Source organism: Felis catus, chromosome C2, assembly GCF_018350175.1.
Source record: "Felis catus isolate Fca126 chromosome C2, F.catus_Fca126_mat1.0, whole genome shotgun sequence".
Lineage (NCBI taxonomy): Eukaryota > Metazoa > Chordata > Mammalia > Carnivora > Felidae > Felis > Felis catus.
In genome coordinates this window covers 66,819,396-66,837,550 of record NC_058376.1, presented here as the reverse complement: position 1 = coordinate 66,837,550, position 18,155 = coordinate 66,819,396, and the positions used below count along the sequence as shown (strand labels likewise).

At 33.9% G+C, this 18,155-nt stretch overlaps 1 protein-coding gene across 1 annotated transcript in view; it reads right to left on the bottom strand.

Annotated features, from left to right (window-relative positions):
• The window catches only part of STXBP5L (syntaxin binding protein 5L), a 386,205-nt gene that overhangs the window by 188,233 nt on the left and 179,817 nt on the right, over positions 1-18,155 (bottom strand). The window contains 1 exon segment of the mRNA XM_045036998.1: positions 15,097-15,220. Coding sequence (XP_044892933.1) covers positions 15,097-15,220 — 124 coding nt within the window.

Genomic DNA, 18,155 nt, shown 5'->3' with positions numbered 1-18,155 from the left:
CCAATACATAAAGAACACAGATGGCACATTTCAATGATATACTATATTTGCATAAAAATAGTGTCTTGTAGGGAAAGGTTTATGTTGTTTAGACTCCATGGATTTTGCAAAATGATCAAAAAGAGTAGGAAATGGATGTAAAGCTACTTCTACATATAGCATCTTTCTAGTTATGCTTTTGCTTATAATTCTATGTCTCATTTTGATAAAATTGATGATTTTGAAGTATGTTTCTTTTTTATTTTAATAAGCACTCTTATTTATTCTTGTATTGCTACAACTGTTTATAGACACAGATATCTATTATGTAGAGAGATGTTTATGTGCATTTAAGTTTAAATTTTCAGGATAGCTTCAGAATGACACAGTCATAATCTAAATAGGATGTCAACATAGTTTTATTTAATTTGTTTAAAGGGCAGGGTATCAGCATACAACATACCTTATCTGCTCCATGGCATGCTTTCTAAATTTGCCTTCTCTTTCTTTTACCCTACGTCAACTAAAGAAGCAACCAATAATAAAATATTGGTCATGGGGCATTTGGGTGGCTCAGTTGGTTAAGCATCAACTTCAGCTCAGGTCATGATCTCACAGCTCATGAGTTTGAGCCCCACATCAGGCTCTGTGCTGATGGTTCAGAGCGTGGACCTGCTTCAAATTCTGCATCTCCCTCTCTTTCTGCCCCTCCCCTGTTGTGCTCTGTCTCTCTCTCTCTCTCCCCCAAAATAAACAAACATTAATTTTTTTTAAATATTGGTCATAATCATTCACATTATAAAAAAATATTTTAAAGTATCTGTATTATATATATAAAAGAATTGCTGACATGATATGTAGGTCATGATGCCTTAAAAAGAGAGAACTTTGGCTCAGGGACTCACTCTGAACAGTAGTCTTAGCGGGGAGGAACAGCTGGTTGGTGATTACTGGTTTGGGTAACGTGGGAATAGAGAAAACTGAAAGAAATAACACTATAAGGAAAGAGACCCATTCTCCTCAGTTGATATCTTTTTCCTCCATTGCTTGTCTAATAATTGCCAATCCATTAATTAAATCAAAACCGTATATTTGGAGTTGTTTATATATACACGTATATAGGTATGTGCGTGTATATGTGTGTGTGTATGTATACATACACACACACATATACATAATGGAAACAATTACTGTTTTTCAATCAATATACATCAGTATCATGCACAGATTTCAGTAAAAAAGAACAGTCTCTTAATTAATTATTTACTTCAATTTCCAACTCCAATAATTAATTTTTGGCTGAAGGTTTTCAACTTTGATTATATTCATTGCCTGTCAGTAATTGAAATATGCTTATATGTCATGTAAAAAATTGTCATAAAAATTACATTTATTGCTACTCTTTATGTTCAAAGTACTATACTAAATGGCAGGATAAAAAGGAATAACCATCAAGATGCTTAAAATTTACTAGCTTAAGCAAAACAAATATAAAACTGCCAATATGAGGTACCATAAATAAATGAGTAATAGACATGAAGTGTTGAGAATAGTAGGAGTACATGAAGCAGTAGTTAAGAATATTATGGCTTCACTTTATGACAGAGAATTTCCAGATGACTTTCTAGAAGCTAGATTAAGCATTATAAATAGGACTTGGGAGTCCCAGTCCAAGATGGTGACATAGGAAGACCCTGAACACACCCCCCACAGACATACCAAATCTACACCTACTTATAGAGCAATTCTTCCTGAAGAACTGAGGGCCAATTGAATAGCTTATGTACAACAAAAAATACACCACAAAGAGAACAGCACAAGAGAGGGAAACACAAACAAAGGGAACCTTCACCCCCAATGCTGTGAACTACAGTGGGGAGGGGTAGGACTAAGGGACAGGAAGCAGACTCATCTGTCCTGGGGCATAGAAAAAAAGTTATGGTTTAAAAGGGCAACTAGAATATAATGGAACCAGCCCTAGAGCACTGCCAAATGGGAGGGGGACTGAAACTGTCTTAGGGCTAGAGGGACTGGCAAGCTCCACTGTCTATGATAGCCCTCCACCTTGATAGTAAAGATGGGGGCAGGGTCCAGGTGCCATAGCTGGTCTGCCACCTCAGCAAAACCTGGGCCCCTAGCACATGCCAGCCCTTGATGACCTGGGACAAAGAAAAAAGCCACAATTTAAAAAAGCAACTAGCATATAGGGTACCTGGGTGGCTCAGTTGGTTAAGCGTCTGACTCCAGCTCAGGTCATGATCTCATGATTCATGGGTTCGAGCCCTGCATCGGGCTCTGTGCTGACAGCTTGGAGCCTGGAGCTTGCTTCTGATTCTGTGTCTTCCTCTCTCTCTGCCCTTCCCCCATTCTCTCTCTCCCTCTCTCTCCCTCTCTCTCTCTCAAAAATAAACATTAAATTTTTTTTTTTAAAGCAACTAGCATATAAAAGACTCCACCAAACGTCATGGAAGCTATTGAAACTCTCCAGGCAGACAAGCACCATGGTTTACATTCCCCTCTCCATCTTGAAAGCTTGCACAAGAGCAGAATCCAGGCACCCTAGCTAGCCTACTACCTCAATGACTCTGGGCCCCTAGCCCACACTAGCTCTAGCTATTCCACCAAGACAGCACCACTGTGGTGCACACTGAAATACTCCTTATCAGTGTTCACTACAGTTACAGCCCTTTTGCCAGAGTGATACATGGGCAAGGCACTCGAGAACACTCCAGGGCCAGGCAATGTTGACTCCAGACAATTCACCAGGCACCTCCTGCATGGAGCACCCTAGGACCACCATCCCTCCCTCTGCGTAGCTCACACTCTTCCTCAGTTCCAGCCTCTCCACCAGGGCTCCCCCTGCATGGATCATTCTGGGATACCCCAACTTGCACCAACTTCAGCTTTAGCCATCCTGCCAGGGCACCCTCAGCACAGAATGCCCCAGGAGCCCCCTCCCCTCCATCTTGCTCCCGCTTCAGTTTTAACTATCCTGCCTGGATTCTCTCTGCGTGGAGAGCCCCAGGACATCCCAGCTTGTACCCACTTCAGCTTCAGTCTTCCTGCCAGAGTACATAATGTGTAGGGTCCCAGGATACCCCCTCCCCCAACACAACTTATACCCACTTTAGCTTCAGCTGTTCTGACACAGCACTCTATGTGGAGAGCCCTAGGATCACCCTGGCCCCCACCCATTTCAGCTTCAGCTATCCACCAGAGAGATCCCAGCACAGAGTGCCCCGGGACCCAGGGTACACAATAGCCATAGCTCCGGCCAGCTAACCAAAGTCACCAGGCAGTTAGTCTACACAGGGGATGGTAATACACAAGATCATTCCTTTAAGTTTAGAAGAAGTAGCTGTTTCACCTAACTCACAGATACAAAATTAAGCAAAATGAGGAGACAAAAGAATATGTCTCAAACAAAAGAGGAAAACAAAACTCAGAAAAAGAACTAAATGAAACAAAGATAAACAACCTACCTAACAAAGAGTTTAAAGTAATGGTCATAAAGATGCTCAATGAATAGGAGAGAAGAGTAGATGAACTCAGTGAGAATGTTAACACAAGTTTAAATATATAAGAAAAGCATCATCAGAGTTGAAGAATACCATAACTGAAATGAAAAAATCCACTAGAGGGAAGTAACAGTAGATTAGAAGGTGCAGAAGCAATCTGAAAGAAAGGGCAATGGAAAGCACCCAACCTGAACAGCAAAAAGAAAAAAAGAATTGTAAAAAATGAGGATAGGTTAAAGGATACCTGGGACAACATCAAACAAACATTCTCATTATAGGCATCCCAGAAGGAGAAGAGAGAAAGGGGCACAAAACTTACTTGAAAAAAATGATAGCTGAAAATTTTAATAACCTGGGAAAGGAAAAAGACATCCAAGTTCAGAAAGCAGAGTTCCAAACAAGATTAATCTAAGAGGTCCACATCATGACACATAAAAATTAAAATGTCAAAGATTAAAAATGAAGGGAATTTTAAAAGCAGCAAAAGATAAAATTCTTTTAGAATGTATTCACACTTAAGTGACTATCAAATTAATATAGACTGCTATATACTTAGAATATTATATATGAAACTCATGGTAACAACAAACCAAACACCTATAATACATACACAAAAAATAAAGAGAAAGAAAACCAGTAATTACACTAAAGAAAGATGTCAATCACAAAGAAAGAGAGCAAGAGAAGAAAAAAGGAACAGAGAACTACAAAAACAGCCAGAAAACAATGAACAAAATGGTAAGAGTACATACCTATTAGCAATTACTTTAAATATAAATGCTCTAATGCCCCCATCAAAAGACATAGGGTGGTGGAATAAATAAAAATACAAATCAACCCATCTAAATGCTGCCTATGAAAGACTCACTTCAGACCTAAAGACACATACAGACTGAAAGTGAAAGGATGGAAAAAGATATTCCATGCAAATAAAAGCAAAAAAAAAATGGGGCACAATATTTATATTAAACAAAATAGACTTTAAAGCAAAAATTGTAATAAGAGACAAGAAGACACAATGATAAAGGGGTTAATCCAACAAGAGGATATAGCAGTTATAAATATCTATGTAGCCGACACTGGAGCACTCAAATAAATAAGGCAAATATTAACAGACATAAAGGGAGAAATTGGCAGTAATACAATAATAGTAAAGGTCTATAACACACGACTTACATAAATGGATAGATCAGGCAGAAAATCAATAAGGAAATGGAGTCTTTGAATAACTTAACAGAAATATATAGAACATCCCATCTAAAAGCAACAGAATATACATTCTGTTCAAGTGTACAAGAAACATCTCCAGGACAGATCACATGTTAGGCCATAAGACAAGTCTCAATAAATTTAAAATCATATCCAACATCTTTTCTGACCACAACAGGATGAAACTACAAAATTAGCACAAGAAAAAAATGTGGAAAAAACACAAACAGATGGAGGCTAACCAACATGCTACTAAGAACCAGTGGGTCAATGAAGACATCAAATAGGAATTTTAAAAATACATGGAGAGGAATAAAAATAAAAACATAGTGGTCCACATCTTTGATGGAGTAAAATCAGCTCTAAGTGGAAAATTTAGAGCACTGTAGGCCTACCTCAAGCAACAAGAAAACTCTCAAATAAATAACCTAACCATACACCTAAAAGAACTAGACAATAAAAACAAAGCCCAAAGTGAGTAGAAGGAAAGATAACATCAGAAATAAATAAAGACTAAAAAATCAATAGAAAAATCAATGAAACCAAGAGTTGCTTATTTAAAAAGGTAAACAAAATTGATAAACTTTAGCCAGACTCATCAAAAACAAACCAAAAAGAGAGTGGGCCCAAATAAACAAAATCAGAAATGAAGGAGAAGTCAGTAACAGCTGACATTGAAGAAAAATACAAAGGATTATAAGAAACTACTACACAAATTATATGTCAACAAAGTGGACAACCTGGAAGAAATGAATAACTTCCTAGAAACATAGACACTTATAGAAATGAATCAGAAAGAAATATAAAATCTGAAAAATCTAAACAGACCAATTAGTAGTAATGAAATTCAACAGATAATCAAAAAACTTCCAACAAACAAAAGTCCACATCCAGATTGATTCACAGGTGAATTCTACCAAACATTTGAAGAAGAGTTAATATCTATTCTTCTCAAACTATTCCAAAAGATAGAAGAAAAGGGAAAGCTTCTAAATACACTCTATGAGGTCAGCAATATCCTGAAAACAAAACCAAAGACACTGTGAAAAAGAAAACTATAGGGCAAGAACCTTGATGAACACAAATACAAAACTTCTTTTTTTAAATTTTTTAATGTTTATTTAGTTTTGAGAGAGAGAGACAGAGCATGAACAGGGGAGGGGCAGAGAGAGAGGGAGACACAGAATCCAAAGCAGGCTCCAGGCTCTGAGCTGTCAGCACAGAGCCCAATGCGGGGCTCAAACTCACGAACTGTGAGATGGTGACCTGAACCAAAGTCAGATGCTCAAGTGATTGAGCCACCCACGTGCCCCAAGATACAAAACTTCTTAACAAAATATTAACAAACTGCATTAGCAACACATTAAAAGGATCATTCACCATCATCAAGTAAAATTTATTGCAAGAAGAATACAAGGATGGCTTAATATATACAAAACATTCAATGTGATACATCACATTAACAAAATGAAGGATAAAAGTGATAAGATCATATCAATATATGTACAAAAAGTATTTGATAAAATTCAACATCCATTCATGATGAAAACTCTTAACAAAATGAGTTTAGCGGGAACATACCTCAACATTATAAAAGTGATATATAACAAAACCCACAGGTAACATCATGCTCAATGGTGAAAAACAGAGCTTTTCCTCTCAGATCAGGACAAGGATGTCCAATCTCGCCACTTTTTAACATAGTACTGGGAGTCTTAGCTTCAGCAGTCAAACAAGAAGAAGAAAATTGTTAGCATAAATTAATTCAGTAATGTTGTGGGATACAAAATTAATATACAAATATCTGTTGCATTTGTATATACTAATAATGAAGTAACAGAAAGAAAAATTAAAAAAAAAACAATCCCACTTACAATTGGACTGGAAAGTATGAAATGTCTAGGGATAAACATAACCAAGGAGGTGAAAGACTTATACTCTGAAAACTATAAAACAGTGATAAAAGAAATGAACGATGACACAAATGGAAAAATAGCCCATGCTCATGTATTGAAAGAATATCATTAAAATATCCATACTATGCAAAGCAATCAACAAATTCAATGCAATCCCTATCAAAATGCCAATAGCATTTTTCACAAAACTAGAACAAATAATCCTAGAATTTGTATGGAATCACAGAAGACCCCAAATAGCCAAAGCAATCTTGAGAAAGAAGAACAAAGCTAGAGGTATCACAATTCCAGATTTCAAGATTTACTACAAAGCTGTAATAATCAAAACAGTATGGTACTCACAAAACAAAACACACACACACAAAAAAACACACACCAAAAAACCCAACAGCAAAAAAATAAAACAACACACATAGTCCAAGGAACAGAATAGAATGCCCAGAAACAAATCATGTTTATAAGGTCAATCTATGACAAAGGAGGCAAAAATATCCAATGGGAAAATGACAATTCTCTTCAAAAAATGGTGTTAGGAAAACTGAACAACTACATGCAAAAGAATAAAACTGTGCTACTTTCTTATACCGTATACAAAAATAAACTGCAGATGGATTAAAGTCCTAAATGAAAGACCTAAAACCATAAAGTTCCCACAAGAAAAGATAGGCAGTAATCTCTTTGACATTGGCCTTACCAATATTCTTCTAGGTACATCTCCTCAGGTAAGAGAAACAAAAGCAAAAATAAATTATTGGGACCACACCAAAATAAAAAGCTTTTGCACAGTGAAGGAAGTCATTAACAAAATGAAAAGGCAACTTACTTAATGGGAGAAAAATATTTTAAAATGATGTATCTGATAAAGGTTAATGTCCAAAATATATGAAGAAATTATACAACTCAACACCAAAAAAATAAATAAATAAAATAAAACCAATCTGATTAAAAAATACGCAGAGGACTTGAACAGACCTTTCCCAAAGATGACATACAGATGGCCAACAGACATATGAAAAGATGCTCAACATCACTAATCATCAGGAAAATGCAAATCAAAACCACAATGAGAGGTCACCTTACACCTGTGAGAACAGCTAGAATCAAAAAGACTAGAAATAACAAGTGTTGGCAAGGATGTGGAGGAAAACAGACCCTACTGCACTGTTGGTGGGAATGTAAATTGGTGCTGTCACCATGGAAAACAGCATGGAGATTTCTCAAAAAATTAAAAATAGAAATACCATATGATCCAGTACTTCCACTACTGGGTTTTTAGCCCAACAAAACAAAACACTAATTTGAAAAGATATATGCACCTCTATGTTTATTGCAGTATTTACAGTAGCCAAAAATGTAAGTGTCTATCATAGATGAATGGATAAAGAAGATTCGGTGTATGTATATATGGTCTACTATATAATGAACTATTAGACCTCCATAATAATAATGAAAAAAGACACCCAATTTGTAAATGGGCAAAGGAACTGAATCAGTGTGTCACCAAGAAATATGAAAAATGACAATAAGCACATGAACAGATATTCAATATCTTTATTCATTAGGGAAATATCATTTAAAACCACAATGAGATATTATTGCATGCCTACCAAGATGGCTATAATAAAGATAGATATTAACAAATGTTGATAAAGATGTGGAAAAGTTGGAAACCTAATACATTGCTGGTAAGTATGTAAAAGTCCGAGGACTCTGGAATACAATTTGGCGGTTCCTTAAAATGTTAAATAGGAGTTGTCATTTGATCCAGTAATTCGATTCTTAAGGTATATTCCAAAGAGAAATGAAAATATGTGTCCATATAAAAGTTGTACGTAAACATTCACAGAATTATTCAGATAGTCAAAATATGAAAACAACCCAAATGCCCATCATGTGATGAATAGATAAAAAAAAAAAGTGGTATATCCACACAATGGAATATTATTCACCAATGAACATAAATAACTTAAATTTGCTATGACATGGATGAACCTTGAAAAAATTATGCTAAGTGGGGGCGCCTGGGTGGCGCAGTCGGTTAAGTGTCCGACTTCAGCCAGGTCACGATCTCGGTCTGTGAGTTCGAGCCCCGCGTCAGGCTCCGGGCCGATGGCTCGGAGCCTGGAGCCTGTTTCCGATTCTGTGTCTCCCCCTCTCTCTGCCCCTCCCCCATTCATGCTCTGTCTCTCTCTGTCCCAAAAATAAATAAAAACGTTGAAAAAATTATGCTAAGTGAAAGAAACCAGTCATGAAAGACTACATTTAATCGGAGTTTATTTGCATGAAATGAAATGTAGTCAAGTCTACAGACAGAGGAACACCAGCAGTTGCCTAATGATGGAGGACTAGTGATAAGATGACTGTTAATGAGTATGGGATTTCTTTTGGGGATGACAAAAATGTTCTAAAATTAGATTGTGTTGATGGTTGCATAACTCTGAATAAATGAAAAACCACTGAATTGTACACTTTAGTGAATTGTGAATTACATCTCAACAAATTTGTATTTTTTAAAAATAGAAGTTTAAGTTCTTTGAAGTACAGCATTAAACTTCAGAACAAACTATTTTCATCACTTATATCTCAGGATTTCTAGTTTAACAAAGTTTGGGGGATCTTTAAATTTACCTTGTTTTTATGGTTGCTAGCTCAATGACATTTAAAACACAGTACACACACACACACACACACACTCACACATGCATATACACACACACTTAAATAAATTTCTTTCATTTCAGTAAGAATTTATTTATTTCAGCAAGCATTGTTCAGGGCATCTAATCTTCCAAACCATCTATAATAGACCTTTTTGTTCAAATAATTTTCCTATTTTCATGTTTATTTTTGCTGTACATATGTACATCTGATTTTTAAAAACTGTTATTTTTCTTGGGAACAAATTGAATTTTGAATTAATATGTGGGGAGCTAACATTTTATAATATTAACTCTACCCATGCATACATAGGGTATGTTTTTCATTTATTAAAGTCCTCCTTATGTCCTTTAGTAGAAATAATATCTCACTGTTATTTTACATTTACTTTGGATATTCTTATGGATGCTATTTTTTTCATGGTTGTAATCATCCACTTTATTTTGTTTTGTATACAGAATTCTCATGTTATACTTAATAGTATTCCTAATTAGTTTTTATTTTTAGCTGTGCAATTACATTATCGAAAAGTAATTGTAATTTTGAACCCTCAAAACTTTTAAAAAATATTTATTTATTTTTGAGAGAGAGACTGAGAGCAAAAGCAGAACGGCAGAAAGAGAGAGGGAAACACAGACTCTGAAGCAGGCTCCAGGCTCTGAGGTGTCAGCACAGAGCCTGAAGCGGGGCTCAAACTCAAACTATGAGATCATGACCTGAGCTGAAGTTGGACGTTTAATCGACTGAGCTGCCCAGGTGCCCCAAAACCTCTAACCTCTTAAATATCATAATTCTTTTTCAAGTCTAATTACATTACATATTGTTTTGAGGAAAATGTTAAATAATGGTGATAATTGTTGACATCTCTATCCTGTTTCTGAGCAACAATGTCACTATTAAGGATTAGATGGGATTTAAGATCATATATGTAGATTGTGTACGTGTGTGTGTATGTGTGTGTGTGTATGTTTAGCTGAGGGCATTGTGATTGAATAATACATATGTGAAATCATTAAAATTTACTGTGAAAGAAAAATAATATCTGTAGTACTAGTGAAAACCAGCTACAACAAGGACAATGTCACCACAGTGCTAACCTCAAGTAAAATAGGTACTAAATTAACCTTGTTGGCTGTGGCCACCTTCCCTCTTTTCCTACTATTGTCCAATATGAGTGTCAGACAAAGCCTACTTTTGTAGTATAGAAAATATTGATTTGTAGAAAAATAATAAATCTATATATGGTTTCCCAGTTTAGGAAACACAATGGCTAAAGAAAAGGGGGGGGTAACAAAATTATATTCTATACTATATTCAACATAATATCCATAATATGCATTATACAGTCCAAATTATTAGATATATGAAGAAGCAGAAAAATTTGAGTCATTCTTATGAACAGAGGCCATCTTCAAGGGGAAGCATATTTTGGTTTCATCAGACAAAGATTTAAAACAACAATTATAACTAGACTCAATGTTTAAAGGAAAGGGAAGGGAAAGGAAGGGAAGGGAAATGCTCATAATGACTAAGCAGGGGAAATCTCAGCAGAAAAATACAAAATATAAAAAGGTAGCAAGTGGAAAAATATCTAAAATAAAAATAACTTAAGGGACTTAATAGCTGAATGAAGATTACAGAGGAAAAAGACCAATGGGAATTATCCAATTTGAAATTCAGAGAAAAAATGATTAACAAAAAAATGGAGGCTCAGAAACATGTGGGACAATACCAAAAATTCAACCAGACAGATAACTAGTGTTCCAAAAAGAGATGTAGAGAGAGGTTGGAGCAGAAAAACACATTTGAAAAAATAAAAGCCTGAAAATTTCCCCAATTTTGTGAGAGATATAAATTTCTAAATGTAAGAAGCTCTGTAACTCTTAAACAGAATGAATTTGAAGAAGAAAACTCTAGGCATATCATAGTCAAATTATTGAAAATAAAAGTTATAAAAATTTTGAAATTAGCCAGGGGAAAACAACAAATTATATACAAGGGAACCAAATGTCAAAAACACCACACATTTCTCATTCAGAAACACTGTAAACCAGAAAATAATGGAACATTTTTAAAGCGTTCATTCAGCACCTTAAAAACAACACACACACATATACAAACTGTCAACCCAGAAATTTAAATGCATCATAAATGTGCTTCAAGGATAAAAGAAAAAAAGAGAAGAACTTTTAGATAAAGGAAGGTAAGTGAAATGCCGAATGATGTTGCTGTATCCTCAAGAACAAATGAAATTATAAAACTTCATAAATACAAAATTATATTAAGAAAATTATAAATAAAATACAGAATACTTTCCTTCTAATTAAAAAAATACTTAAGACTACTTAAAGCAAAAATTACAACAGTGTATTTAGAACATATATAACTATTATAATAGTATAAATGTAAATAAATATATATGATTATGAAGCTTCTAGCTTTTTTCATAAAGTGCTACAATGTTAACTCTAATAGACTGTGAAAAGTTAAAGAAGTATACTGTAATCCCTAGAGTAACTGATCAAAAAAATGTCTTAAGATAAAATGCCTACATGTAAATTAGAAGGAAATTCTAATAAAAACTTTCACATAATCCAGAAGACAAAAAAAAAAAAAAAAAAAGAACGATGAAAGAAACAAAAAAAAAAAAAGATCGGACCAACAGAAAACAAATAACTTGGTGTGCCCAAATCCAATTCCATCAGTAATTACATTTAATATTAATGGACAAAATACTTCGACTAAATGATAGAGACGAAATAAAAAAGACCCAACTGGGGCACCTCGGTGGCTCAACTGGTTGAGCGTCCAACTTTGGATCAGGTCATGATCTCATGGTTTGTGACTTCTGTCAGCACAGAGCCTGCTTCAGATCCTCTGCCCACCGGTCTCTCTGCCCCTCCCCTGCTCATATGCTCTCTCTCAAAAATAAATAAACATTAAAAATAAAAAAGACCCAACTATATGCCCTCTATAGGAGACATAATGGATGCCTAACAATTAAGCCTCAAAAATACATGAAACAAAAAACGACAGAACTAAAGTAAAAAATGGTCATTCCATAATCCGTAAGAAATTTTAATACCATTCTCTCAGAAATTGATAACACTAGTCAAGTATCACTAAAATCAGAGGATCTGATTAATATTATCAATCACCTCGACCTACTTGATTTTTACAGTATATAAAGCAGAAATGAACAGAATTACAGGGAAAAATCTATAATAATAGAATTTTAACTTACCTCTCTCAAAATTGGAAAATCAAACAATGAAAACTTAGCAAAGATTTAAAATACAAAGAAAACACAATTTCAAGTTTGACCTTTGTATTGGAAATGTATTCTTTTCAAGCGTACTTGGAACTTTGTAGTAATTATTTGTTTATGTCTAATTTTAAAGCAAATCACAGTAAATTTTATAGAACTAGTATCACGCCACATTCTCAGACTACAGTTAGTTTCCAAATCTATAACAAAACACATTTTTAGAAATTATAAACCAAATGTCTAACTCAGACATCAAAGAAATTATAATAGAAATTAGAAAATACCTCAAACTGAATATTAATGAAAATTAAAAATTTTTAATAAAATTAATATCAAAACTTATAGAATACAGCTAAAGTACTACTTAGAAAAATTTTTATTTTCTAAAATAAAAATAGGTGAAATGAAATGTAACAAAATGAACCTGAAGAATATAGATAAATATGACAATGAATGCCTTTATTGTAAAAATCACTGATGTCTGCTTAACTATGGTGAGGCAATGGTATTTAACTTAATCTATATGTTATGAGACAGGTGCTGATGTTTTCAACAACCTGTGAACAGAATTTTAGCCCTTTCAACAGGAAAACAGAATTATAGTTGACTCTTGAACAGCATCGGTTTGAACTGTGTGGGTCTACTCATGTAAAGATTTTTTAAAAGTTTTTATTCAAATTCCAGTTAGTTAATATACAGTATAATATTAGTTTCAGGTGTACAAGCCACTCTGGAAAACAATATGAAGTTTCCTCAAAAAGTTAAAAATAGAACTACCCTTCAATCCAGCAACTGCACTATTAGGTATTTGCCCAAAAAACATAAAACTAATTCAGGGCTGCCTAGGTGGCTCAGTCCATTAAGCATCCAACTCTTGATCTCAGGTAAGGTCATGATCTCATGATTCGTGGGATTGAGACCTGAGTCAGGCTATGTGCTGACAGCACAGAGTTTGCTTAGGATTCTCTTTCTCCTTTCTTTCTCTGCCCCTCCCTCCCCCGCCCTCTCTTTCTCAAAATAAATAAATATATAAGCTTTAAAAAAAAAAACCTAGTGATTCAAAGGAATAGATTTTTAAAAATAAATATAGTAAATATATCTTTTCTTTCTATGATTTTAATAACATTTCCTTTTCTCCAGCTTACCTTATTGTAAGAATACAGTATATGATACATATAACATACAAAATATGTATTAATTGACTGTGTTTATCAGTAAGGCTTCTAGTCAACAGTATGCTGTTATTAGACAAGTTTTGGAGGAGTCAAAAGTTATATATACGCAGATTTTCAACTGCATGAGGATCCATGCCTCATCTCCCATACTGTTCTAGGGTCAACTGTACAGAAAACAACCCTAACTTATAAATATGGATATGGTGAAACATATGAAAGTATTAAATATCTAATCCAGCCAAAAAGAACTCATATAGAAGTTGACAGTCAAGAAGAATAGAAGTAAACAGAAAATTTATGAATAAATCATATTACACACATACAAAAAAAAGGCATAAGGATTTTAGGGGGAGGAGAAAAAGTAAACTCATCATAGAAATAAATATTTAAATCTGAGTGGGAGGTATAGCAAATAACTATCCAAGGTTTCTATACTGGCAATCTGTAAATGAAGCATCTGAAAGTAAGTGAGTAAATGCAAAGTAATCTCTAAGTAAAGCTGCTAGGTTAAATGTTGTAATAATTTAATAATTTGTAAATGGAACATGCAAATGTGGTAGAAAAAAGGACAGACCAAGACAAGATGGAATAAGTGGATCTTGTGGTTTATGGGTCATTCATTATAAAGAAATAATACTAAATTTTCTAAATATGACACTATAATAAATGCTCAGAAAATATAAAATAGACTGTGTTTGATTAACTGCTAGGTTTTGACCTCTCTATTCTTACAACCAATGATATAAGGTAAACATGGAACTCAGATCACTACCAATATTCTCAGAAATAAAATGGTCATCTGAATAAAAGATACTCATACATTTGAACTTTTTATTCTGCCCAGTGAGACAGGTACAATATAAACCTTAAATACATCCTTTTGATAAGGAAGATAGTAAGAAATATAATCTACAATGAAAACCATAGTTCTCATAGTTTAATGGAATCAAATGGTAGAAATGGAAATAAGTGAGAGAATCTAGAAAATGACAAACTATAAACCAGTTTAGGAATTAGGTCTGAAAGTCAGATCTATATGGTGTCATTCTCACTATCTCTGTAACCCTTAAAACTGGACAGATTTTCTACATTATCTCCTGTGCTTCAGATACATCAACCATCCATCATTCAGTTTTGGTTGGAAAGGTCTCTATATAAGTATCACAAAGTAGGAAAGTGGATAGACACAGGGGAGGGAAAGTACAGAAAGTTTGGAGTATAATGTGGGGATCTGAAGGAGGTATAAAGAGGTATTTAAAATCAGAAGTTAACATCCTATTACTTTCTTTCAAACACACTGATACCACCTGTTCCACTTCAAGTCTAGGCACTATATCTCCAGAGTTTATTTCTTTGGAAAGCATACACCTTACCATGTGGAATTGTAGTCTGGAAAGGACGACTTGGGCTTTTCAGGTTCCATAAAGTCAAGCTACCATCTGAATGACTGCACATGAATTGTTTGCCCTCATGATGCCAATCGATTGAATGAATAGCCTAATGAAACAGCAATTAAAAATAAGTGGGGAGGGGGAAAGTTGATATGTTATAGCATTCTATATTCCAAAGGAAATATATTCTGAGATAAAATTATTATACCAACAATACTTAATAAACATACATAATTTTTCTGACCCAGATCATACTACCTTTAGCTCTAGTCCTCTATAAGCTTATAGAAGACTACAAAAAATAATCTCCTGAGATAAAAGTTAGGTACATTTCATAATATCATTATAGCCTAGAACTTTTTGTTGTAAATTCTATGTCCTCCCTGTATCCTATATGATTATTTGGAAAATTATTTACATAGAAATAAAAGCAAGGTTATCTGAAGATGATTTCTGGAAAGGTAGAGGCCTACTTTCACCTAAAGTAGCCAATTTAAAAAATAATTTACATAAGAGCTACCATCTGAGGGCTTACTATGTGCTAGACCCCTTGGAAAACACTTTATTTATATTAACTCTATTAATTTTATTAAAAAGGTATTATTTTTTCCAATTTGCACATGGTGAAATAGGCCTACAGGATTGATATACTTGTTCAGGTCACACAATTCAAAGCCAAGGTCTATCCAACCACAAAACCCACATTCTCAATCATTTTACCATATTGCTTCTAACATGAATTATTTAATTGGCTCGGCAATTTAGGGTTTAAGGAAGAAGGATTTAAATCTTTTTTTATACTTCTAATTTCACTCTGAAGATGTGAAATACATAAAATTAACAAGTAATTATTCCAGTTTCACATATTGTTTTATTCCCAGTGGTAGCACAGTGCCTTGCATAAAATAGATACTCAATATCTGTTGTATGAATAATAACGTTATCATATATTTCCACAGCTTGGTATTCTTTCTAAATCATAAAGTTTATATGGACTTTGGATAATGCATAAAAGCTGAACAGATATGTACAACATTACCCTTTCCTTAAAGGAACTTTCAAAACTGCAAAATAGGGAAGACTGAAATAAATGAATATTAATAATAGTTATTGTTTGGAACTTTTAACATAAATATGCATATATATTTGCATATAAAACTAAGATACACACACACACACACACAAACACCATATACTAAGATATGTGTATTTAAAACTAATTTATTGTTTGTTTTCCAAACAGTAAGTATTATTAGAGTTAGAGATAACTGATGGCTAGAGTAATCATTAAATACATCATAAAAGGACATAGGATATGAGCTGTACTTCAAGATAAGTAAGATTTAATTAAATGAAAAGACAACATGGAACCCTGGACTTATTTTCTCTCTTTTCTCTCTCATTCTGGCCTTCATTACTAAAGACTTTTTTTTTTCTTTTTTTTTGCCAGGGTTCAGTAGAGGCAGAGGAAAATACTCTTCATCTTTTCCTTTGCTCATTCTCACTATTTTGGGTAGATCAAGGGAAATGTTTTAACTTTTACGTGTTAACTTGATGAACTCAATGTAAAGTTCTCTCAGACTGCTTTGCTATGAATGATGGAGGCAGAGAGATCATCTCCAGCCCTGACCCTTCTTCCTATCTTACTGAATTTCTTCCTACCTTCTGGGGAAGACAAGTACAAAAATAATAGCTACAACATAAAAGCAAAATAAGTCTAGGTGCCATGAAAGATATATACTTATTGTACACTTATAGGTAAGAATAGGCATCTAAAACCAGTTTGTTATTAGAGAAGGTCAAATAGTGCATCACTGAAGAACTGGCATTTGAATACATTTAATGGGTAAGTACCCAATTTCTATTAATTTGATTATACCCTACTCCTTTCTTAAAAAAGGACCTTAAGGTTCTGAAGAAAAACCAAAAATGAAACAAAGCAAAAACAAAAGCACACACAAATATAATATAACTAATACAAGAAGAATTTTTAAAAAGATAGAAAATAAAATACAGAAGATAAAACACTAGCTAGTTTGGTCAACTCGATGGCTGTGATTGAGTTTCTCTCTACAACAAAAAAGAAAAAGGAAATCCAAAAAGCAGATATCAATATGAAAAAGGAAAACCAGTGGCTACTCAAGGAATTAAAAGGTTATCATCATGTCAAACTCTGAGGGTTTTCACTGTGAGAGATTATTTAGAAATATTGACGTAATGAAACAAAAATGTCACAGCTAATGTGGGAGTAAATTCATATAGTTATTTCTGAAAACTATGTTGGATTTATAAAACAAACCTTTCAATTCATCAATGGCTATTCATCAAGGGGCTAGTTAGGTAGTCCAAATAGCTTTACAGTGGCTAAAAAGTTAATAGGATTTTGATATGCAAAAGAGGAAAGAAGGGAGTTCATGACAAGGAATTAGCTGGAGCAAAGGCTTGGAGGTGGAAAATAAATGGTATGTTTAGCAGATAGTAATATGCCTGAAGTGTGAGGAGTGCTTATAAAGATTCATGGCATTAAACTAAAGGGAAAAGATAACATTGGGATCTTAAATCTCCTGTCAAGGAATAAAGATTTTGTATTGTTGATAATTGGGAGCCATTCAAAGTTTCTGAGGTAGAGAATTACATGATCTGTGTCTTAAAATTATAATCTTGTTAGTGAAAGATACTGAAAAGGTAAGATATCAGAGGAAATGCAATTAGTTAAAAGGCTATCATAGTCTTCCAGGCAAGAGATAACAACCTAGATTAGAACATTGAATGTGGGAATGAAAAAAAGAAAGGAAATGAATGATAGACAATATAACAGAATCAAGAGACTACAAAACTGATAGCATAGGATATGTAAAGAAGAAAGATTAAATATGACTCTAAGGGTTACAAACTGGAATAAATAATCAAAATTTAAAAACTGAAAAAGAGAACACAGAACAAGGTTTAGGTCTTTAAATGTAAATTCAGTGTCAATGAGAATACCTGGACTTGTGTGATAGATTGTTAGATATATGGATCAAGAGCTCAGGAGAAAGGTA